Source organism: Primulina huaijiensis, chromosome 18 (assembly GCF_012295235.1).
Source record: "Primulina huaijiensis isolate GDHJ02 chromosome 18, ASM1229523v2, whole genome shotgun sequence".
Classification (NCBI taxonomy): Eukaryota; Viridiplantae; Streptophyta; class Magnoliopsida; order Lamiales; family Gesneriaceae; genus Primulina; species Primulina huaijiensis.
Genome location: NC_133323.1, coordinates 1,229,238 through 1,253,845, shown reverse-complemented (window position 1 = coordinate 1,253,845; position 24,608 = coordinate 1,229,238). Strand labels below are relative to the sequence as shown.

General features: G+C 35.5%; 4 protein-coding genes across 10 annotated transcripts; 2 read left to right on the top strand and 2 right to left on the bottom strand.

The window, feature by feature from the left end:
* The first annotated feature begins 336 nt into the window (after positions 1-336).
* LOC140964749 (large ribosomal subunit protein uL6m-like) lies at positions 337-5,563 on the top strand. 6 transcript variants are annotated; one of them, XR_012172919.1, is made up of 3 exons: positions 337-3,091; positions 3,251-3,330; positions 5,138-5,165. XR_012172919.1 is itself a non-coding variant. In XM_073424669.1 (2 exons), exon 2 carries the CDS (start codon positions 5,159-5,161, stop codon positions 5,465-5,467), a length of 309 nt encoding a protein of 102 aa, XP_073280770.1. In that variant the 5' UTR covers positions 2,793-3,091; positions 5,138-5,158; the 3' UTR covers positions 5,468-5,563. The 6 variants fall into 6 exon arrangements, 5 of the variants coding, with proteins under 5 accessions (XP_073280770.1, XP_073280773.1, XP_073280772.1 ...); XM_073424669.1 differs by lacking the exon at positions 3,251-3,330 and having other exon boundaries at positions 2,793-3,091; positions 5,138-5,563; XM_073424672.1 differs by lacking the exon at positions 3,251-3,330 and having other exon boundaries at positions 3,091-3,151; positions 5,138-5,563.
* Positions 5,564-5,994: 431 nt separating this feature from the next.
* On the top strand, positions 5,995-8,096 carry LOC140964748 (protein AE7-like 1). The gene is made up of 5 exons (XM_073424668.1): positions 5,995-6,173; positions 6,294-6,398; positions 6,713-6,812; positions 7,218-7,263; positions 7,833-8,096. Exons 1-5 carry the CDS (start codon positions 6,070-6,072, stop codon positions 7,931-7,933), a joined length of 456 nt encoding a protein of 151 aa, XP_073280769.1. The 5' UTR covers positions 5,995-6,069; the 3' UTR covers positions 7,934-8,096.
* Positions 8,097-8,516: 420 nt separating this feature from the next.
* Positions 8,517-11,440, bottom strand: LOC140965063 (uncharacterized). The gene is made up of 6 exons (XM_073425109.1): positions 11,325-11,440; positions 10,876-10,940; positions 10,278-10,454; positions 10,021-10,119; positions 9,600-9,845; positions 8,517-9,160 (listed from the first exon to the last, which is right to left on the bottom strand). The coding sequence occupies exons 1-6, from the start codon at positions 11,332-11,334 to the stop codon at positions 8,861-8,863; spliced, it is 897 nt and encodes a 298-aa protein (XP_073281210.1). The 5' UTR covers positions 11,335-11,440; the 3' UTR covers positions 8,517-8,860.
* Positions 11,441-16,492: 5,052 nt separating this feature from the next.
* LOC140964526 (SCARECROW-LIKE protein 7-like) lies at positions 16,493-19,863 on the bottom strand. Of its 2 annotated transcripts, none has more exons than XM_073424384.1 (2): positions 17,857-19,863; positions 16,493-16,720 (listed from the first exon to the last, which is right to left on the bottom strand). In XM_073424384.1, exon 1 carries the CDS (start codon positions 19,705-19,707, stop codon positions 17,875-17,877), a length of 1,833 nt encoding a protein of 610 aa, XP_073280485.1. In that variant the 5' UTR covers positions 19,708-19,863; the 3' UTR covers positions 16,493-16,720; positions 17,857-17,874. The 2 variants fall into 2 exon arrangements, with proteins under 2 accessions (XP_073280485.1, XP_073280484.1); XM_073424383.1 differs by lacking the exon at positions 16,493-16,720 and adding an exon at positions 16,756-17,358.
* Positions 19,864-24,608: the final 4,745 nt, after the last annotated feature.

The following is a 24,608-nucleotide window of genomic DNA, read 5'->3' as shown; positions in this document are numbered from 1 at the left end:
TTGAATTTAAAGATTTTTTTGCCCAACATGGAGTTTTGCACCAATTTTCTTGTGTGGATCGTCCCCAACAAAATTCTGTCGTGGAGCGCAAACATCAACACTTGTTAAATGTGGCTCGTTCTTTATATTTTCAATCCAAAGTTCCTATCCATTTTTGGAATGAATGTGTGCTTACCGCTACATTTTTTATCAACTGAGTTCCATCCCTAGTGCTTAAACTTAATTCTCCTCATGGGCTTCTCTATGGTTCTCCAACCGATTACTCATGCTTCCGCACCTTTGGTTGCCTCGCTTTTGTTTCCACATCCTGTCATAGTTTTAAATTCCATCCTCGGGCTCGCACATGTGTGTACCTTGGCTACCAACTAGGAATTAAAGGCTACAAGGTTTACGATCTCGAAAACAAACATATATTTTTCTCTCGGGATGTTGTTTTTCACGAAGACATTTTCCCCTTTCATTCTATCTCACGTTCTTATTCTCTTGTTGATCCTTTTCCTGAGTTAGTTCTACCCAGGCCTCCTACAACTTTCGTTTGAGATTCCTCTGTATCATCCCCATTACCATTAGCTTCCGCACATTCAGATGTTGTGCCTCCTCGTCGTTCTTCCAGACAGTCTCTTCCACTTTCTTATCTACAAGAGTATACTGTAATTTTCTCACCAACACCCCTCATTCTCTCATTTCTTCCAATTCTCCTCTGTATCCCATATCTCAATCTATTTCTTTTGAAAACCTTTCATCTAGATATCAAACCTTTGCACTGAATATATCTTCCCATGTTGAGCCCAAGTTTTATCATCAAGCGGTCAAGGTTTTTGAATGGCGTGCTGCTATGAAGTGTGAAATTGATGCCTTAGAGGCGAATAACACATGGTCCCTTGTGTGTTTTCCCTTGAGTAAACACTCTATTGGATGCAAGTGGGTTTATAAATCAAATTCTGGGATGATGGTTCTATTGAGCGTTACAAAGCTCGTTTAGTTGCTAAGGGCTTCACCCAACAATAAAGTATCGATTTTTTTGATACATTTTCACCAGTTGCAAAATCAGTCACAGTAAAAGTCTTATTAGCCTTGCCTGCGATCAAGTGTTGGAATTTGGTTCGATTAGATGGTGAACAATGCCTTTCTCAATGGTGATTTGATGGAAGAAGTATACATGGATTTGCCAATGGGATATGCTCGACAGGGGGAACATCGTTCTCCTCATCTAGTTTGCAAGTTGAATCGATAGATTTATGGACTCTGCCAAACTTCACGACAGTGCTACACTAAATTTCCGCAGGCCTTACTTGATTGTGGTTTCCAACAATCAAAGTCTGATTACTCCTCGTTTACCAAAGGCACGGGTTCATCCTTCATCACGTTGCTTGTCTAAGTTGACGATATAATCATTACTGGCCCTTCTTATACTGCAATTGCGTCCCTTAAACAGTTCTTAAACTCTCATTTTAAACTCAAAGACTTGGGCATGCTGCGTTATTTCCTGGGTATCGAGATAGCACGGGCTGCTACTGGAATTTGTTTGTCTCAAAGGCAATATACCTTACAGTTACTTGATGACACTGTTTTCTTAGCTTCTAAGCCTGCCTCCACTCCCATGGTTCCCCGAATCCAACTCAGTTCCACTGAAGGCGAGATCATGCCTGATCATTCGCAAGACCTTCTCTTTGTTGGGCGCTTGTTATATCTCACATTATCTCGCCCTGATATTACCTTTGTCGTACATAAACCGAGTCAATTCATTTCCAAGCCACGAATGCCTCATTTACAGGTTGTTCATCACTTGCTTCGCTATCTCAAAGGCACGCTTGGGCAAGGAATTTTCTTTTCTGCTTCTTCTTCATTGCATTTACGAGCTTTCTCAGATGCTGATTGGGGAGCCTGCCTTGACACCCGCAAGTCCACAACTGGTTTCTGCATTTTTTTAGGCGACTCTCTTATTTCTTGGAAGTCCAAGAAACAGTCGACTGTTTCCCGTTCTTCAGCTGAAGCCGAATATTAAGCTCTAGCAACAACAACATGTGAACTGACTTGACTTCAGCAGCTTCTCTCGGACTTTCACATTATAGTTACACCTCTGGCTCTTCTCTTTTGTGATAATACTGCTGCAGTCCATATTGCTTCCAACCCCATTTTTCATGAACATACGAAACACATCGAGCTCGATTGTCATTTTGTTCGTTATAAGATTACGCATGGCACTCTCAAACTCCTTCCCATTCGCTCTCAGCACCAACTCGCCGACATGTTCATCAAGCCATTATCGTCCACAATGCTCCTTCCTCTACTACTCAAGTTGGCCGTCCGAGATGTCTACTGTCCTCCTTGAGGGGGAGTATTAGACTGAAAATATAATTAATTTAGTCCAAGTCAGCTAGCATAGTTAGTTGGCACAGTTAGTTTAAGATATTTTTGGTCGATAACCACTTGTTGGTTGGTGTACATATAGCCATGTAACTGCTTACATTTGAGTAGAATGAGAACACATTTTCTTCCATATACGATAACTCTCCAGATGCAACAATTCGTAACAGTAGTGTGGTAATTTGTGTTTTGTGATATTTGAGGTTTGAAAGCATATTCTGATTTTCGGTATTCATAACTCTGAACTGATGGTATTTTTGTTCTACGATTGAACGTGTATGAATAATCAGGAAGGAAAATACAGAAGATGTTTTGATTACCCTTGCTGACAACTCTACGTCGATTTAGCTGGAAGCAGTTTCAGATTTATTTTCGTGTTTATTCAATCCATCTTTTAGACATTCTATGGTATTTGTGAAGAGTGTGAAAGGTTTAATCTTGGGCCTGAAAGATAAGATTATCTCACATTGATAGGGCGAATGTTTGGGCTTCATATGACCTAAACATCTCAGCTCAATGTTTGGCCCGTAGATGTCATATGATGAACAGTAGAAATCACTAGGTTGGGTTCCCACTTCAAAACCGTACGATCTCGCTGTATTCTGAAACACCCAAAGCAAAGATCCGACCCAAATTCACTTTGATCAAGAAAGGAAGATTCATTGAATAAAGGAAGCCAAGTCCAGAACTGTATCAGCTTGTTGACTAATGGTGGAATTTTTGGGTAAAGTAGCCAACTTTTCGGTCATTTTTACCATCACTCTATGGAGATGCTACGCTTTACGTATGTGTGTGCTTTTAAATTCGATTGTTTGTGTTCATCTCGTTCTCGGATTTGTTATGTTGATATGTTTTCCAGTGCATTACATTTATTTAGTTCCAGATGTCAAGGGCGACATGTTTGGTTCGACAGAAGTGCGGATAACTGTTTGATGAAATGCCGTGACAGAAACCGCCTGGGGGGTCAATATCAGATTAACTATTTTGTTCTGGGAAATGTATTTTTATGATTTAGGTTTCGAATTGATTCCTTGAAGAGACTGGGAGGGGCGATTGCGGGCCAGTGAAAGAGGCTAAAGAAATTTAATTGGTAGAATTTCATCTTTGCGCTGTAGCCTGTGAGACCTTTCCTTTTCTATTGATACGCTGCAGGACATAAGATTGGAATAGAGGAAAGTATGGTCCTGACGGAAATATGGTCTGCCAGTTAAGAATTTAGTTTACATACAAGCCACATATGCTATGGTTCATCGATTTTGTTTCATAGAAATATGATTATATCCTGCATGTATTGTTAGGTTTTAAATTGATACTAGATCTGTTCACTTTCTGTTGGCACTTGCCTATTTAGATGTTCCAATGTAGTTAGGCATCTGAATGCACTGTTGCATGAGGCAGAGGGAGGTGCAACCGTGCAAACCTTGTGCCCTTATTATGGTTGAAGACTCAGTGGCTCCATGATTTGCATGCCTTTGCTTTTTTTAGGATGCTCAAGGAGTAATGATATGCCTTGTTGGAAGAAAAACCATGGAAAATTTTGAACTTTTGAAGGAAAACAAAATATAGAGAAAGGAAGGGTAGTGGTCACAATAATCATCTCTTGACCACACATTATTAATCCACTGGGCTGCAGATGATCTTGTTAGTTGTCCTAATCGGTTAGACAAACCTTACCCCTTGAGATAGCTTTTAGGGTTGAGTTAGGTCTAAATACCCATCTTAACATGGTATCAGAGCTCAGGTTCTACCGTTATGTATTAGATTGCTCATTGTTGGGACACTCGTTCTGCTCATAATTGGGTCATTTGTAAACTTCACGCTCCAGATGTTTATTCCTGGGCGTGAGGGGTGTGTTAGTTGTCCCACATCGGTTAGATAAAATCACCGAGAGTTTCATATATGGACTTGGACAATCCTCCTCTCTTGACTCAAGTTCTAATCTTAACAGATCTCAGATTTTTTCTTCTGTTGTTCCCATTTCCTTCTTTTACCATGTTGAAATTCGGCTTCTTGTTCTCTTTCCTTCATCTATTTGGTTTTATATTGTGATTTCCGTAACTCGCCCTCCACCTTCATGTAGTGTAGACTATGATAATTTTCACGAAAGTCCTGGCTTCTTTGTTTCTTTATATCTGCCACAATATTTCTACACGCTTTACTGATTTCACTTAATTCTCTTAAGTATCAATAGCGGTTATTTTTTTAGCAGCTTATCGCTGAGAGGCACATCTTTCAGTACAGTATATGTTTTGTTGGTCGCTTGTACCATTTCTTGAAGTTATTGCTTTCTTTTCCTTTGTTCGTTATTTTGTTACTCTTTTAGATCAGGACGAGGAAAAGAAACGGGTACATCAAAAAGATGGTTATCTTTGTGGATATGGAATGTTAAGTATATCTGGTGGCATCTTGACTTCTATTACATCCATAATTAATTTGTCCCGACTCCTGACCGCTTTGTTTGCCTATCATGTCAAGATGGATTGGATGAAGTTTAGGATACAGTAGGTTCTTACTGAAATTAAGCGAGAGTCTGTATGGAACTGCTAAAACTCCATACTGTTTATGTAGGTTCCATTGATTTCAGAAAACTTATCATTTGTTCTCATTTTATAATTTCCTTTGTTTACTATGGATGATTGTATTGCGATTAGTTTTCATGTCATGAGGAGTTGTTCCATTCGTGTTGAGTAAATCTTCTCTGGAAGCCCGTGTTTATTCACTATTTTCGTTTTTATTTCACATTTTTTACTTCATCCATACTAGTTTTCAGGTGATTAATATTTTTGCTAAAATGGAAGCCAAGTTCTTTCGCTTTCTTAAGATTGTTGGTGTCGGTTTTAAGGCTAGAGCAGAAGCAGAAGGCCGTCTGTTGTATTTGAAACTCGGTTATAGCCACGAGGTTGAACTGACGGTGCCTCCTGCGGTTCGTGTTTTTTGCTTCAAAAACAACGTTGTCTGCTGCACTGGGATTGACAAGGAGAGGGTGCATCAATTTGCTGCTGCCGTTCGTAGTTGCAAGCCTCCCGAAGTATACAAAGGCAAAGGCATAATGTACATTGATGAAGTGATAAAGAAAAAGGATGGGAAGAGGTCTAAATAAAGGGCCGAATTTCGTTTAGAATATGTCGTTCATGCTAAACCGATCGTTCTGAATATTTCATCCAATTTCAAGAAAATGGTATTTTCGATTAATTAACTTTGAATATTGTTACCATCAAAAAAACTTTGAATATTGTTATTTCAAAACAAAAAAAAAAAAAAAAAACTTTGAACATTGCAAACAACTCCCCTCAGTGTGTTGCTACATTCACTTTTCTATTTGTGTGATTCCTTCAGTTTGACGTGCACTAACACAGTAAATTAGTGTTTAATTTTTGGCTTGCATCATGGGTTTCACTGAGGAAGATGATGCAAACCAAACTATAAATAACTCGATTTATTTTGTTTAAAAATGAAAAATATTTGAATCAAAATATAAATTTAAATGGCTGAAATATCATGAATTCCAAAAATTCATCCGAAGTCCATTATTTCCGTATGTTTTAAAAAAAAAGATAATAGGGTAACAAGATTTCATGCAGTACTATTTTTAAATTTATTAAATTAAATTACTAATCAAATTTGGTACTTTTTAAATCCAATGTATATATATGGGAATTCTTTAGAAAATTGAGTTGAGGAAGAAAGGGGAAGAAATCAGAGATGACTTTGGGTTTGATTAACGCTAATCCGGTGGTTCACGCTAAGAAGGAGAGGCACGCCCGCACCGACGACCCTCACGCCGTCGATCCTCTCGAAATCTATGATATCCTTCCAATTTTTTTTTTTGAAAAGCTAGAATCTTGCTCCATTTTCAATTTGCTTTTGATGTAATTACTGTGTTGGATTGAATTTTAATGTGTGATCCTTCACTGTGATTGAATACAACATGTGAGGGACATAAGAGATCCAGAGCATCCGTATTCACTGGAGCAGCTCAGCGTGCTTTCTGAGGATTCTGTAACTGTGGATGAGAAGCTTGGACGCATTCTGTAAGTATTTGATTTTTATGTTCAAATGAGAAATGATGTGAAATTTTTTACTTGAATTTGAACATCGACTAAATTTCTATATTGAAAACTATTAGCTTTTGGTTAAGTTCTTGTTTTCTTTTTTCAATTAAAATCTTTACGAAAATCTTTACGACCGTATCTCTCCATGATTGAAGTCTAGCTCCTTGTGGTTGAGTTGCGCATGCCTTTGACTGCACCTTCTACCATGGTTTAGCGATGGATTTGGTCATGTCTGAAATATTCAGTTCATTTCTGCATTATTTTTTTCTCTATTTATTTTCTGTTTGTGACAGGATAACCTTTACTCCAACTATTCAGCACTGCAGCATGGCCACAGTAATTGGTCTGTGCCTAAGGGAGAAGTTGAAAGACTGTTTTCCTCCACATTTTAAGGTTCGTTCTTGCGTCTGTAAAAAATTTCCTTTTATCGATGTAATTGCTTGACTTGCGAGAGATGGCTTCTATATTTGTTGGAAAACTTGTAACAGGTGGGTGTTGGGAGGGGTTAAGACGAAGTGAGCTTGCTTAACTTAAGGATAGAAATGGAGTAGTGATTTCCTTTTCAAAAACTCGAACTATTACAAAACTTTCAGTTTCATTTATTCATAAAAAGGCCGAAGGAGTTGAGGCAATTTGATCACAAGAAACTTTGTTTTAATTAATTGATAAATGGTTAAGCCACTCGAGAAGAATGCTGGGGTTGCATCTCTAGATGTTACCTTTTGAATTTAACTTTTCTATTGTAGTGATTATGGTTCACATCAATCTTAAATTTTATGCATGGATGTGATCTCGCAGGTGGATATAAAAGTGGCTCCTGGATCTCATGCAGATGAAGAATCAGGTGATTATACCAAAGAGTTAATGCATCTATATCATTAGTGATGGTCATCTTTCCCTTTATTTGCTCATTTACGATTATTAGTGAACAGTACGCAAATATCTGCTGCAAGCTGAGGTAAGGATAGAATTGGAGATCCTACATTGCATAGTTTATTGTTTGATGGGCTCTTTTTTGGTCATTTCTTCGGTTGCAACACCCATACCAACCACACACTACCCACGAAGAAGACGGATAGGAGAAAAAGAAGATTGGAATAACAAACCACAATCTGAAACATAAAAGGATATCTATCTTGACATGCTGAGAAAATAATTTGTCCATCTGGGTAGCATTGTTGATTTTTAAATCATACCAGTTTATCATTGTCTATAATGTGTAAATTAGCTACCATCTGACTAATTTATTTGAACCTGTGTATAGATTAACAATCACTTGGCAAAGTTCTGCAATCTAGAATGAAACTAAATAAAGCAACGCCGCAAGTTTGTTTCAGTCAAACTTGTTTAGCTTGTAGCTTCTGAGGAATCTTGTTAAGAACATTTATATAATGCTTGCTTCTCTTTTTTCAGTTAACAAGCAGTTGAATGATAAAGAAAGAGTTGTTGCAGCATTAGAGAATCCTAATCTTCGCCAACTTGTCGAAGAATGCCTTTATTCTAGTGAACTTTGAGCACCGAGTTCGCCTTTCTCCACCATGTAAGTTGTACAGGATGTCCTCGTATTCTTGCGTATAACAAGACTTTGTTGTATGTGTGTTGTATTTTTTCTGATACTGAATTACTAGTGGTTTCACGCTCGCCCTTTTAAATAGTGAGAAACCCCTTTGAAAGCCACACCACACTTTCCATGAATGTTTAATTATGATAGTTTTAATCAGAATTTTATTCTAGTTAGGATTTTGTCTTCGACATTAACCCAAAAGAAATATCGAAATATCACACTTATTCATAATTACAAAAGTATCATGTTTTGATTAGTTTATTGGCTAGATCGGAAAAAGGATCATAATTGCAAAAAATAAAAAATAAAAAAAATAAAAACAAACTTAAATTAAGTTGAAATTTGACTTGCTTAGAAAAATTAAATTGAAATTTAACAACATATCAGACTTAAATTGTAAAGATACAAATGGTCCCATATCAAAGTTACGATTTTCTTTGTATTTATACACGTCATCTAACATTTATAAAAATATATATGATTTAGATGCTATTACAACATAAAGAACCAATAATTTCAAATTCGAGTTCATATTTATTCTTCTTCTACCAAAAAAATTTGAATGAATCACTAAAACAGTATATCTGTGGAGATCAAAATTATAAAATTATCATAATCTGTATAACATCTAACGAGCATCTATACGCAAAACACGCGCACCTTGCAATCACCCAAACGGGGTTTCGTGGAATTCATTATGTGAAAGCAAAAAATAAATATTGATCCTGAAAAATGAAGCATGTCTGCTGGGAAAAGCTCATATGATCCTGTTTCCAGTAAGTTACAATATGCAAGTCAAGTGGGATTTTCTCAGCCTCAATCACTCTTGTACGCAACCAGAGTCTGCTCATCTTATCCCATAACGAGTTTGATTGATTCAATTTATGGATGCTGCAAAGCTAAATGGCTTCATCTCCACCACCGATGTACCGTTGTCGTCAGTATGGTGGAACGGATCGTCGCCAAGTTCCCAAAATTTAGCAGTTTTGACATCTTCTTGGACCATCAATCTTGAAAACTCTTCATGATTGTAGTTTAGAGTCCCTTTTCCTCCAAATTCACTGGGTAGGTTATCAGCATCAAAAAAGGTCTTCATCAGCTCCACACTATCTTTGTTACTTGGGTACACAAACTTTATTTTCTGAAATGTCTTCTGATCAACAAAGTATTTCACAACCTGCAGAGAGTGATTCCTGATCAAATAATCGCAGGTGCCATGTGTAAGCCCCAAGTCAATCTGGTTGTTATTCAGTAACCTTAATCACGTGAATACTATTCTGCAAAAGAGACTACTTGAGCTCAAAATCAAATTCTTTGCTAGCTCGAAACTAGAAAATGAACTATTTCGAACTTAAGTTTGTCTCATTTGAATTCCCGAATTTGAACTTGATTTGTTGGATTTAAAATAAACTTATTTGCATAATTATTTAAAAAATGGTAGGATCTCAATGATTTTAACGAATTTGAAGGCAAATCAGATAATATATTCAAGCCAACCCGATTCTTTTGCATCATCACTCAAATCAATCATACTAAATCTAGAAAAATATCATTCATATTTTATGAAAGTCAGATTTTTTTTAGGGGGAGAAAACAAATTACAACTGATAGCATACCTTCCAAAACGCCTCGAAAATTTTAGGTGGATTATAGAGAACAACTATAGCAAGCCTCTCAGGGTAGTGGTTTTGTAAAATGTAGATGATATCTCGGGCTGTTTTGATGGGGACATTCGTATTCAATGACCATCCATTGAAGTCTATCAGCCATGACATTTGTTCTTGCCCTTCAGGCAGGCTCAGGATAGCATTCTCCATAAGATACACAAGATGGCGAATATTACCCTCCGGATATGTTGTGTTCTGTAATTGATCGTCGATGGAGTATGAGATGAATCGGAATGAACGAATAAAAAGTGTACATTACTGCAAAATTTCATATTTTAGCCACGCAACTAAGAGAGTGACTATTATTGCAGAAATTTCCACGCAGTAGTTACAATGGAACACAACAAGAGGAGAAATTTAAAAGACCAACCTGTTTTCCTGGCCTCATTATGAGGATGGTTCTACCCTTGCGGTCATGGAAATTGGCTTTGGAAACCTTCCCTGTTTCACCTTCATGAGCTACTTCATGCTGGTATGGCAAACACTTAAGTCACAATCTTTACTTATGGTGAGAAACACTGATGAAAAACATGTGCTATGCAAGATCAGAAACCGGATTCGAGGTGGTGAAACATGAAATCTAAATCGATATAATATGATCCATCATCTTCTTTCATAAAGACATACCCAACGGATCTCTTCTGGCTTGTAGGTCTCCCTCCATTTTAGAGATCCTTCCAACATTATTTGAGCTTTATCCACATTCCAGTTTCGAGCTTCTAAATACCTCCTGAGACACGGATCGGTACAAAACTTAAAACCTCGACCTGATACTGGTCCAAGAGCGTCCCTCAGCTGTTGAACCTGTAAGGTAGAACTATCAGTTGCTTATTTTGTTCATCAAAATGACTGATCGGGCTTAACGGGCTAAAACGAATTTGTGGTTTTGCTGGTTTATTTTTAGGGAAAATAGTCAAATTGATCCCGTAAATAGTCATATTTTCTATTTTTGTGCTCTTAAGTTATCAAAGTTTGAGTCACAGTCCTATCACTTTGTTTTTTGTTTGCTTTTAGTATTATTTAATCGTAGCGCTAACGTGGTATCGGAAACTATCGATGTGACATCGAAAAATGCTGATGTTATAACAGAAAATGTCTAATGTGTTTGATCCTACTGCCTACATCAGCACTCAGACGAGATAGGATGAAAAACAAACAGAAAGCAAATTAAAACCAACTTTGATAAGTCAGAGAACGAAAAGAGAACACAACAACTTGTTATTACCTTTTCACCTTTATCTGTAATACCAGTCTCCTTATTGTTCTGATTCCTTCTTCTAAACATGGATACTGCCAAGTTTATCAAGAAAAGCACCAAATTAGGTTGAGAAAGAAGAAGAAGAAAGTTTCTTGATTAAATTTGATCTCTAACAGGAACTCTAAGCACTAGTTCAACAAAATAGACTTGTCTGAAAAATTAAAGGCAATTGGTAGTTAGTTGATCAGTATTGCTAGCTCATTGCTTATCTTAAAAACAGAAGAATCATAAAATAAAGATATGAATTTCACCACACACACACACACACAACATGAACTCGACAAAAAGCAATCTTAAATCCAAGTGTTTGACCACTTGGGAGTAATTAAGCAAGCAGAAGAAGGAGCTTTGATGATCAGATATTCAAATCCTAGAAATCAAAAGACAATGTCAAAGAACTCAATGCACATTGAAACCTGGATTCATCGGTGGAGTTGCGAAGCAGATATGAAAAGTATGAATGAAAATGGCGTTTAGAAATTAATCAAGAAGGGTGAGAATTTAATGTAGTATGACTTTGCAGCTCTCCTCGTTTTACACCTTTAAAATCTTCGATTCGACTATATTTTATTTGAAAAATAAATTTAATACCTGTTCAAAATAATTTTCATTTTCTAGACAAATATAATAATAATTTTCATTTTAAAATTTAATTAAATAATGCATTTGAAATTTGGAGTATCCGTTGAATTCGATTCTGGCAACTCTCAGAAGTCCTAAAAGTTGATTTTGTTGTTTACATTTTGTCACTTTTGGTGACTTTTTTGAATTCGTTTTGCACTTTGTTGCTTATAAATTATTTTATTTTTCAAGAAAAGAAAAATAAAATAATTGAAATTAAGTAGCGACGTTTAGGCTTTTAAAAGGCTTTGCCTTTAAATTCCACTCGCAATATATATAAGTATATAACCCGGCTGTTTTTAAGCGTATTTCCCCCCCTTAGTTTTTAACATGGGGTAAAAATTTACGGTAATTGGATTTCGATCTCAAATTTATTGTAATTAGGCCTCGAACTCGAATGTGGTATAAGATGAACGGACACATTTTCTTTAACAACAATGTTTTCTTCCGAAAGAATTTTGATTTTAACTAGCTTTATCAACTGAATATTTGAAAGTCTATATCGTATGCGTCATAACGTAATTTTTTATTTATTTTAAAAAAATAATTTCTCTTCTGAAAAAATATATGAAAGAAGTATGTATAGAATTGTTAGTATATGAAACAAAATGTTTTGTTTTTTTTTTTCTGTGATTGAATTTATTGGCAATAAAATACAAGTCATTTTCATTTGTCTAAAAAGTAAGAGATAAATTCTACACGCGCAAACATACTACCAAATACATTTATATAACTTCCTTGCAATTGCATGGGGATTCAAGAAACCACTGTATACAAAGAAGAAATAAGTAATAACTTGAATGCAGAATCGACGAGTGAATTATCGAATACTTTCCCCGTCAATTCCTCCGTCTCTCGCTGCTTCACCGGGCTAAATGCACTCTGCAGCTCCACCCCCATCTGCACGTCAATAATGTCAACTAATGTTAATTCTTTATTTCCAACAACAGAATATACATTTAACCTACGAGATTTTTCGCTTTCGCCTTTTTCAACATTTATGGTGGTTTCTTGTATATGAAACAATATAATTTTATTGCCCCTGGCTCTATTTTCTCTCTTGATTCTTCTCATATATCCCTTTCTTCCTGGTTCATTACCATCCTTCCCTATGTTTATAATTTTGTTTTCGATCTTGTCACCATTCGGACCGTCTGGATGGTCCAAATAGTAGTTTACTATTTTTTCAGCTACTAAAGAACAGATCATCACTACAATGGACAACATAAATGAAATACAAAAGCTATGGAAACACTTCTTTTAACTCAGAAAGTGTCTTCATTACCATGCTGCACTTCATTTAACTCGGAAAGATAATAGTCATGTTAGCAAACCCAGGCTATAGCTTGCAGAAACACTTCTTTTAACTCGGAAATTGTCTTCATTACCATGCTGCACTTCAAACTCATGCTACTTATTCCAGTAGGGTCAGCAAACTGTGAAGCATGTTTATATAACGCACGATCGACTACGTTCAATTTCTCCGAGGCTTCTCTCAAGCTCAGCACACTTCAAACACATGACCTTGACATCATTGTCAGGGAGGCCAGATTCTATAGCTTGCTCATAAATCTCTCTCGTTTTTGGTGCGCCAAATATTTCATCAGCACGTGCTATGTATATTTCATACATGCCCATTTTCTCATTAGCAGGGACAGCTTTTGTTGCATGATCGTATACTCTTCTGCAGGAGTCTGGTTATGTGGAACATATCTAGCAAGCATGATTGTACAAAGAAATATGCCAAACAGTAAGGTTTATTTATGGTTGACATACACAACCACCATATGTAGACAGATTGAATTAGGGAAATGATCTAACATGGCTAGATACGGTAATCAGTAAGGGCATGCAACGACATAGCCACCAACAAACTCATCAATGAATGTTGCTCCAGCACCCTCAAATTTCATGAATTATTCTCATTCTATCTAGTAGAAAGACACTGCAGTCAGCGTGAGACTGAATTTCAGATCGTTCGAATAGAACTTTGCATGATACATCAGTTCTTTAATAAAATAAAACATAATCAAATCTGCAAAACTCCATGAAAAGGTTTTTTAAAAAATTCATTCTTTCAAATTATAATCTTTCATTAGTTTTTAAATTTTAATTTTACATCATTTAAGTTTTTAATAATATTTTTTTTTATTTTCCTTTTTTCTGTTATTTTATTTTATTCTTTCAACATCAGTTCTCGTCTCTTTCTCTTCTTGTTTCGTTTTTCAAATTACATATATTTTTTAAATTACAGTTTAATTTCTCATTATTTTAAAAAATTATGATATGCCTCCGTTTTCAATTTCGGTTTATCTTTTGTTAATTTTATTATGAGATAAATTTATTTAAATATAAATATGATTNATATAGAGTTCTTGTTCATCATCAAGAATCTCTTTTTCACTATGCGTGTTTGCTCTGATTTCTACCTCTTTCCTTCTCCTTCACTTCGCTCCCTTGATTCTCATGAACAACTTTATCTTCCTCGTCTTCCTTAGAAAGGGTCTGGTTAGGTGCGTAGGTTCCTCCGAAACCTTCTTCCTCGGATCTCGTTGCGTACGCTTCTCCAAATGAATGACTCATCGTGTCCCTGTTGCACAGCAATATACATACATATAATTAAACAGATAAAACCGTGTCTCAAAACAATATATAAAACTGGGATCATGCATATACCAACCCTTTTTCGGTTTTTGGTTTGGGGTTTTGTTTGTCCATTTCGTCAGATTCTTCCGCGGGTCCGGCTGTAGCTTGTGTGTATCGGATTTTGGAGGTTTTACTGATAATCTTATGCGGATATGATGGGAAAAAAGGAGATAGGGTCTGCGCTCGTACGTTTCTTCCAATGCCAAACATATCAGCTTCAAGATAGGCACAAATCTGTGTTGCTTCTCAAATTATACGAGGACTGAAGGTTTATATTATTATTATTATTATTATTATTATTATATTACATATGTGTTGTTTATTACAGTAGTGGACATCTGTAATAGATCAGAATAAAACGGGACATAAAAAAATTTATGGGCGTTGCGGTAACTTAACGCGTGTGCACTCTGCTTTGACAGGTGTTTGCGCAAAGATTCTAGATTTTCACACATTTGAAAATCTTTTGGTATTTATTCTCAAAAAACAAAAGGTATTTTACAAAATATTGTTGCATGAAAATTACTCACGATCTCGACGAGTTTGCAAATATTTGTATTAAGAACTAGGGATTGCAATTTCCTCCGAACTCGTTGGAGGATCCGATACCCGACCTGAATAGAAGAGGATATGGAGGAATTTTTAGACCCGATTAAATAATTGGGTAATCGGGTATGGGGATTTTCGGGTTTTGGTATGGAGGCGTGTTTATATAATCCGAACTACACCCGACTCGAATATCCGTTTAAATTAATATACATATATGTATGTATATGTATATGTATATATATAGTAATTATATTTATTTATATTAAATATTCATATAGTAATTATATTTATTTTTTCTATAAAGTTTATTTTGCAAATTTTTATCATTAATAATTTTTCTTATTGTTTATTTAAATAATTTTTTAAATATTCATAACTTCATTGAAACAATTTAAATTTGAAAAAATTCAATTGTATATGATTACAGGGTATTTGGGTAGGGTATGCGTATCCGATAATCCGATGGGTATGGGGATGTGGATGAAATTCAATACCCGATGGGTATGGGTATGGGGATGGATGTATGAAATCCGACCCATACCCTACCCATTGCCATCCCTATTAAAAACCGAATATGTAATGTCACGCTTCGACATTGAACGTGAATATTTGGTATTGTTGAACCATCAAATAATCAACAAACAATAAATTTCGTAGTATTGTATAAACCAAAACCAGTTTATTTCATAAATATCATAAAATAAAATCGTCTTTACAATATATATTCTAAAAACGATAAAAATATGCGGAAACGTTTAAAACTTAAATAATCAAAACCGAAATAAACTTCTTAAATTCATTTTATTATATCTACCTCAGAATTGGTCTTGCTAATCTTTTTCAATTACTTATTCTGACTTATACGAGGAGGATAAAGTAAAAGATGAGTGATATAATTCACTCAGTAAATGATGGTTGTTCGAGTACATACATAATAAATATATACGATTTTCGAAAAACATCTTATACCACTTGTACGACATTAATATGTTGTAATAATGTTGAACTTTGCTATTAGCTAGCTAGTCACAATTAATGACTAATTATACATCATCCTTATTTTAAATCAGAAACAAAGTGGTTTATCTGTCACCCATCCCTCCAAAAAGGACTTGAGGAAAGATATATATATTAGTAGCGTGACTTTTATAATAATGTAAAAACTAATATTTATCATTTTAATAGCTTTAATTAAGATGGCCAAATCGTATTCGGGAAAAAATAAACATATTTTTTGTGAGTTATGGATTTTATATTTAGCCTACCAATTAATCTTATGATCATTGACTCGTTGGTATGATCTTACTTGATCTAAACATTGTTTTAGTTATTCATATTAACGATAATAAATAATACTTTTGACATAAAAAAATAACACTCTTTCATGGATAACCCAAATAATAAATACATATCACAAAATTAATTCATGAAATCGTCACACACAAATTTTTAAAAAATTGTTAATGGCCAAAAGCGGGACCATAACAGCCAGTGATGTTAAATAATGACACATCAGTAAACTTTCAATACTATAAATCAGATTAGTACCATTAGGCGATAAGCTTATATCAGAAGGGGGTCTTTAGCATTAATCACGTTTTGATTGGATGTTTATCAGAACTATCTATTTTTACAAACTTGAAAACTTTAATATCAGGGGGTCTCGTGCACTAAGATTTTCTAAAATGAAACGAAGTATATATGCTAAATCTAAATTTCACATAAAATTATAATCCAAATTCAATCAAAAAATTTGAAATTTGTTTGTAATGAATTTATAGATACTGTAAAGGATGGTTGATCAGTGTTGTGACGTGCAAATTGCAATAAAGGAAAGAAACCAAATTGGGGTGTGAGCAATGAATGAATATTTGCGCTTAATGGAGAAACACTGCACAAAAATAATGGACAACTGTAGTCCCCATTGATATCTGCGCCAGGATCGGAGGTACAATTCCCAGTCCCAGTGCACTGAATGCACCCGAGTTTCACCACACTGCACACCAAAATAAGCAATGCATTTATTATCTTTTTCTTCAAACAACTAAGATGTAGCCTATAGTTGCTATGCTGGGTAATTTTCCAAAAAAATGTTTCGATCTAACTACATTATCTAGGGCGGGGAGACATTTTTTGTAAAGCTTTTCTTTTTTAAAAAATGATCATTTTGGCGGTAGAATACAAGTACACAGGAAAATGGACATCTTCTTGTACTATATTTCACTGGAGGGAATGGATTCCACAGCGCCTGATCGATGCTTCCTCACACTATGACAAGAATGAGAGAGGATGCAATTTTTGCAGAATGGAAGGGACGATTAGAAATGCCATTACAGAGGACTATTAATAGTGTAAGGGGCAGCCTTTATTACATCCTGTAAATTGGTACGGTGGCAGAGAAAGAGGTACAACCATTCCAGGAAAGTTTCATAGTCACCGAAATAAGTCCTTGACCATGTGGCCAAACCAAAGAAATTGCACTTTTCTTTAACTCTGCCACACACATAATAAAGAACGAGTTTCACTGATTAAAAAAAAAAATAGAAGCCATGGTGTCAAGAAGGTTCTTAATGTCTATTGGTTTGATGTGGGTTGTTTTCTGGGAGATGAAATGATGTTCCGTCATTGGCATCCCTGCAGAGAAATGTGACATTAAGCTGGCGTATACTAAAATAAGATATCTACACACTTGTCATATGATAGATTAATCACAACATGAGTGGATCCTAAATACATCACATGAACGACTGATACATGAAAACATTTCTCTCTAGTCTCAATTCAGCAGTTATGAATCAATAATACTCGAAAAGCTTATATATCTATACACGACACAATTGTACCCTATCAAGGTTTGAGCACTATTCGTATTAAAATACTAACCACGATTTCATACAGCAAAGGGATGACAACAAAATGAATTTTCCCGAAGGGGCTTCAAAGTATCCATCTATACTAGCATAATGCCTCCCATATACTGCTACACACACAGCTGAAATTGGACTTGATTTTGCTTCAGAACATGAATCAAAACTACATATAATTCATCCATGTTGGCCATTAACAATATAATCATCACTACTCCAACATCAAAGATCCAAAAAGATGAAGAATGCGGTGGAAAAAACCAACCATAATCAATGAATTCAATCAACGCCAGGAAGAGACAGTGAGCAGGGGAACATCATTCCAAGCTAAAGAAAGAAATCCAAGCGGAGAAGACTCCACAAGCTTGTACATTGAGCTGTAACTATAGTTCCAAAGAAGTATTTTAGCTTGGCTTAATGCATAATGACTGAATATTAATGGATGAAAACCAGCACCCTCCATTAAAAACCTCCACCTTTCTTTATCTTCCATGCGTTCTCTTTTTTGTTCTTCCGATCCAACAACGCCGGCTATTCTCCGGCCAAGAATCAAACTTTCGACCTGAAGCCGCTCCGGAGACTCCCGGGTCAAGTTCGGGTCAAGGGATTCGAAGACGGCGGTGTAGTATTTGAGCGCCTTCTTGAATCGGGGAAGGTATTCAACCCGGTTCAAGCTCACTTCATACTCGCCTAAAGTTACGACTCTTGGGTTCAATGATTTTGCTAGCTTGAGGGCTGACTGGACACCTTCGTTGCTGTCGTCAAGTAAGTTATACAGCTGAAGCATGAAGTTGACAGTGATTTCCTCGTCCGGGTCGAACCGGAAACTTGAACTTTTCATTTCCTGAATCGGAGTCAAAACCGGTTCGAATTCAAAATTCAGATCCAAAAGCTCGGCGAAGTCTTTTAGTCGTTTTCCAGTAGCCGAAAGCGAAGCTGCCGGAGAACGCCCGAGAGCAGGGGCAGGTATCCCGGAAATTCGGACCCGCTCTGGTTTCCCACCTGGTCGGGTCGCCAAAGCCTGCAGAAAAGCTGCCCATTGGATTCCTTGAACAATCCCAAAATCCACTATGTGTATCTTCTTGGCTTCCTCCGTGGCCTCTAAAATTGCTTGATTTGCAGTTAGATGAGCGAATTTAAAGAAAGGGCAGGCTTCGTTAAGGGCCTTGTATGATAGAGTAAACTCTTCAGAGGTGGTATCGGAAATTGTGGCAGGTTTTTCACCTTGAGGCGAGAGTCTGCTGTGAAGGGATTCGAAGAAATAGTACGAAACTCGTTCGATGGGGTTGCCATGCTGGGAGACCGAATCCTTGAGGCGTATGAGTGATTTTACTGCGTTTTGTGGGTCCGAATCAGAGATTCGAGCACACTCAACCAAAGCTTTAAGAACTGGAATTGATTTAAGCGAAGTTCCCAGCGAACTGGTGGAAGCACCAGCGTTACCATCCCCAGTCACTACGACGTCCTCTTTGGCGATTACCGGCTTGGATTCTTTTGTAACCGTTGGATCAGTTGCAGGTATGGGCCGGGAAGAAGGCGGCACCCAGGAGGACGTTGGTTCAGAGAAGAGAACGCGGTTGAGATCGGAGGGTGGAGAAGAGTTGATACTGAGTCGACCAGGAAACGGATCAGTAGGATATAGATGATTAAACTCACTGCTGTTCTGCCACGTTTCGTAATCTGCCTGCAGATTGGAGCTCTCCGTTGAATCTCCACCACCCATCAAGCTCTCCATCCACTCATCCGAGTCAAAATCACCCCCCGAAGCACCGCACAAATCTGAGAACCGGAACCCAGTCGACGAGTGGTGCTCCAGGTTGGGGAACTGAAACCCGGAATCATTACTTTCATGTCCAGCGCCGGGGACCTGAAACGGGTCGGGAAATCCAGTGGTAATAGCATAGCTGAGGGAGGTAGAGGCCGTAGTATGATGGTGGGCGGCGGCGGCGGAAGTGGTGGGCGGCCATTGGGTGTGGCAGAAGGGGTTGACGGTGAGATGCTGATGCTGGTGTTGATGTTGGTGCTGTACTTGCTGCTGCTCTTGCTGCTGCTTCTGCTGAATCACTTGCTGTGCAATTGCCATCAGATTTCCACTGTCTGTACACATGTATGCCATCGTGCTGCCCGTGAATTTTCAAAGCATAGTAAAGTAACCACAGAATTCAACTGAAGAAATTGTGGGGGGGAGAGAGAGAGAGAATTGAGTGAAGGCCTGCGAGTTTGAAGGAAGCAAACTTCCAAGTTCCAACTCAGGCTATAATCTTTCGTGTGATGGTTCCTCGGTTTTACCTGTAGGTATATCTATTGATTTTATTTATATGCTACTATAAAAATAAAATTACCTTAATATTTTTCGTAATGTATTTTACATATAAAATAAAATTTCTATAAATTAATATTTGACATCATAAAATTTTATTAATTAATTTAAAAAATATAAATAATAATAATTTATTATTGTAAAGAATAACGATGATAATTGTTGTTAAATATATAAAGTGAATATTCTTATTCGTGCTTTATATTGACAAAAGTAATTTTTAGTAAAACAATTGTACTTAATTTATTTAAATTTGATCTCTACGTTGTTTCACTGATTTATTTTTAATAAATCATATTATTAATCAATTGAGTTAGATTTTACAACAAAATATATATTTTAAAAATGTGATGATTATATAGATGTAATGTCACAAATTTGTACAAGCCAGATAATTATTTCAATTAATGTAATTATTATTTAAGAGTCGCAACTTTTGTCATCATTTTTTTTGTAATAACTAAAAATCAATAAAAATATTTTGTTTAAGATTTTATTTTTTAATTTACTAGACATCTATATTTCTCCAACTAACAGTCCAAAAACTAATTATAATGTTTGAAATCAAACTCCAATATTAATTAATAAATCTAAATGTCCCCACCGAATGATAAAGTTCCATTATTATTTAAAAACAGCCTAATCACTCACAAGTAAATTCAACTTGGATAATATCGTTAGACATCACAAATAATTTTAATAATTAAAATTCTGAACCCAAAATTTTAGTAAATTCACCTTGGTTTATATCTTTCGACATCACAAATAATTTTAATAATTAAATTCTGAAAGTTTATTCCCGAATTTTTAGTAAAAAAAAAAAAAAGGAAATTGCTTGGCCTCTAAAATTTTTCAAAAAACGAGCCATCATTTTCAGACAACTAAACCCTAGCAAATCAAATTCGTGGTAGCTTACCAAAAAAAAAAAAAAATTATTCGTGAGAGAGGAATTGAATGACGGCTACTTGGAAACAAAATGTAAAAAATTAAACTTTGATTTATTAATTAATAATTTTATGTGACGTAATGTCTCCATCGGGTGAAAAAGCCCCTATACCAATCAAATCAAAACTTAAAACATGTTATAAAAAATTTTAACTATATTTCTTTGAGTTGTTGTTGTTACTTGCGAGAGTGCGACTTTGGCTTCATAATTTAAAAGCGTGCTACCGGTGCATGAATGAAAGAGATTGAAGCTACACAACCACAAAATATAAATTAAATTCATGGATCCCAGTTAATGCTGGACGTGGTCCTATTTTCTCTGGTCAACATCTAAATAAATTTCCCCTACATCATTAGTCACGTCGATTTTCCTTGTAAATACTATCTCATGTTTGAATTTGTTTCTTGATGGTTATTTTTGTGAAAAAGAAAAAGATTGATGCTTTAAGATATCAAAATTATAAAATATGGGTTGTTACAATTTCATCTTTTGTTCTTCCGAGCAGCATAAGAGAAACTTATCCGATTTCGGGTTTAGTTCATTCATACCGTCATTGTCATGAGAAAAATGGATGAAATGATCACTGTATGATCATGTAAGGGATATTGTTCGACAGATATGTGTAAAAATATATAATTAGCATTGTAAATTATAAATTTGTATTTTATCAGAATTAAGTATTGTGTCAAATGTTACAACATTTAAGACAACATGCAACGGAATATTAAAGTTTGAAACACAAATTGACTTTAAATAAATAGATGGACAAAATTAAATTTGCACAAGTATAATACTATATTTGTACGATGCCTTAGGGCAAAATTTAATTACTAGAAAACCAATCACTAGTGATTTAAACAAAAATCAATTTTCTCAACATATTGAGGAAATAAATACTTTCTAAAAACAACCAACAATAATAAAATGTAATTAAAAAATCAATAAAAACGTGATGCCAAAAAACAAGAGCCACGAAAACGATTTTCAGCCAACTTCGTCACTGGTGTTGTCTGTAGATGTTTCCAACATTCACGGCAACAAGTGCAACAACACACTTCAAACTATCAACGTCCTTGCAGAATATTTTCTCTGAAATTCCCAATGTGCACACGTCCGTGTATGTATGATCATGAGGAGAAAAGAGTACTCACCAATGTCCTTGGTCCCTTATTTATAGATTTAGACTTTATCACCACAAGTAAACATATTTCATTAGGAAAGTAAGAGTTTTATTAAAAATAAACTCTTTTTAAACATTAATATCATATCTCATTAAATAATTATCATAAATATCATATCTAGAATATATTTACATAATTATCTCATTTTAGACAAAATCATATTAAATATTATATTCAATTAAATCAACAAGAAAAAGATAATGTTAGGGAAATAATTTAAATATAAGGAATTATATTAATTAAATTAAGAATTAAAATTTCTCATCAGATCAATTTTTGGATATACGTGAAACAATCTGAAAATTCAGATGTGGTCCGTCAGTCAACATTGATTTTTATGTGATTTACCATCCTTAATTTAACAAGGAATAATCTATTCAAAGACGATGTTCGCGGAAAAATACACAAAAATCCTAATCTACCCTCCGTAATTCAAAGAACCATTTAAAATCACGAATTAACTTCCTTGAATCAGAATGGAAAAATCAACTGTACTGTAAGCGCTAGCTCTATGATCCATTCGAGAATATATGTTCAAAACAAGGTATTGATTTCTCTCCATGTTCTATCACTTCCATGTAACTGATATTTACGTCCGGTTTTTTAATTTCTTCATTAACTCTAAGTTGTTTTCCTATTACTTGTTCATAATTAACAGTTTAAGTAGTACGGGAAAGAGATTAAATATTGTCGAAGGCTAACTACTCTATGGTCTCTCAACTATCGCTTTTCACAAGCCAGTGGCTGCTTGTTCTTTGCGAGTGGAAACATATATAGAAGTGGTTGTGATCTTTTTCCTTTCAAATGTTTTATACGAAGATTAGGGAAGATCAAGAAATTTGTTTTTGGGTGAATGGTTTATTAAGAAGATGCCCCTTATGAGTTATATATGTGCAGCCTTAAAACAAATCAGTGCATGCAGCGATTTCTCCGGGTAAATCTAGCTTATTTTTAGCAAATATCACGACTGTTAGATATACCAAGTACCTTTCACCAGACGTCTCAAGCCTTCAAAGAAGTGGCGATTGTAAAACATCCTCGTATTGGGGAGTACGCGTTTGAGTTCATCATGTAAACTGTTATTCGTCGTAAAGTACAGGTGCAGAGGAACTTTGTTGTGTTTATGTGCCCACCAACCACCTTTATCTTGGAGACATATTTCTTATCAATTCGAAAGAAATTATGAGGCCTAATCTTTTGGTTCGAGAGGGGATAGGTATATATATATAGGCAATGGTGTTGCCAAGTAGCAAGCTAGAAAGGTTTTTGTCTTGCCCGGTAAGCTTGATAAAATATATTTTTAAAGATTATTCAAGGGACGATCGAGGAACGGGGACCGAAGACTGAAAACGTAAAATGTTTTTATTAAATAATTGTTTTTAATCATTTAAAATATGAGTGTTTCTTTTTAGTATTTTTGAAAATATGGGGTTTGAGGTGATTTTATACGCCGGGACGTAAATTTTATCGGTGTTGGTTTTTCAAGAAAAATACGAGCTTTTTGGCAACTCGACTAATAAATTCACAAATTTATTTTTACCAAAACCTTGTGGATATTTTTATTTAAATCCTAATTAGACTAATGGACTTAATTTAATGGCTTAATAGTCCTAAGCCTAATTAATAAACTAATTATCCATTTTATTCATATAAAAACACTTAAACCTACCCCATGCACTCATAAACTCACGGCAATCACTTTTAAAAAAATCAAAAACACTGTCCCCACCCCTCACACCATACATCACACACGGCTCCACAACTTTTGAAGAAATTCGAAGGGGTCCAAGGGAGAACAAGCCAAGGTTGTGTCCCGTTCTTCGTCGTCAACGGATTTTCGATCGTATACAATGCAAAGGCACGCCATATTCTCCCTTTACTCATCATCACACCATATTATGCATTTATATTTTAAATTGCATGAAAAATAAGGGGCACTTTGTTTTATTTTCGTTCATGCATCAAAGGTGATTTTTAAAGCTTGATTTTTGTACCAAAAACATGTTTATATGGTTGCTAAAGGGGCTGTCATGGCTAGGATATAATTAAGGATGATTTACACATGTTTTAGAGTCATTGAAATCCACCAAAAACGTTGCACAAAACAATAACATAAGCTGGAAATCCAATCATGTGTAAATGTGTTCAAGGGGCTCGGTTGATGGGTGGTTTGGGGCTTGGCTTGGCTGGGGTTGGACCAGAGCTTGGCTAGGATCCGCGAGGGGTCAAGGGAAGAGTCCTAGCCACGCTAGAACTCGAGATAAGAGGCTGGGAAGGAGTCCTAGCAANTAATATAAAATTCCCAAATTAAAAACTTAGACTTATAATAATTATTCAAGCTTAAATCTAATTTTTCATAATTTTATAAAGCTTAAAACTATGTGTTTCAATTAATTCGTTAATTAGCGTTTCGTGCGGCGATTAAATCCCGAATAAATTCAAAACTCATTATTTTGATCCCAAATTTTTAACATAACATTTTTATTATTTATTCTACCCTTCCAAGTCATGAGCCACCCACGTGGACCCTTGGATCAATTTTTCTTTCTTAAATTTTCGTTTTTGACACT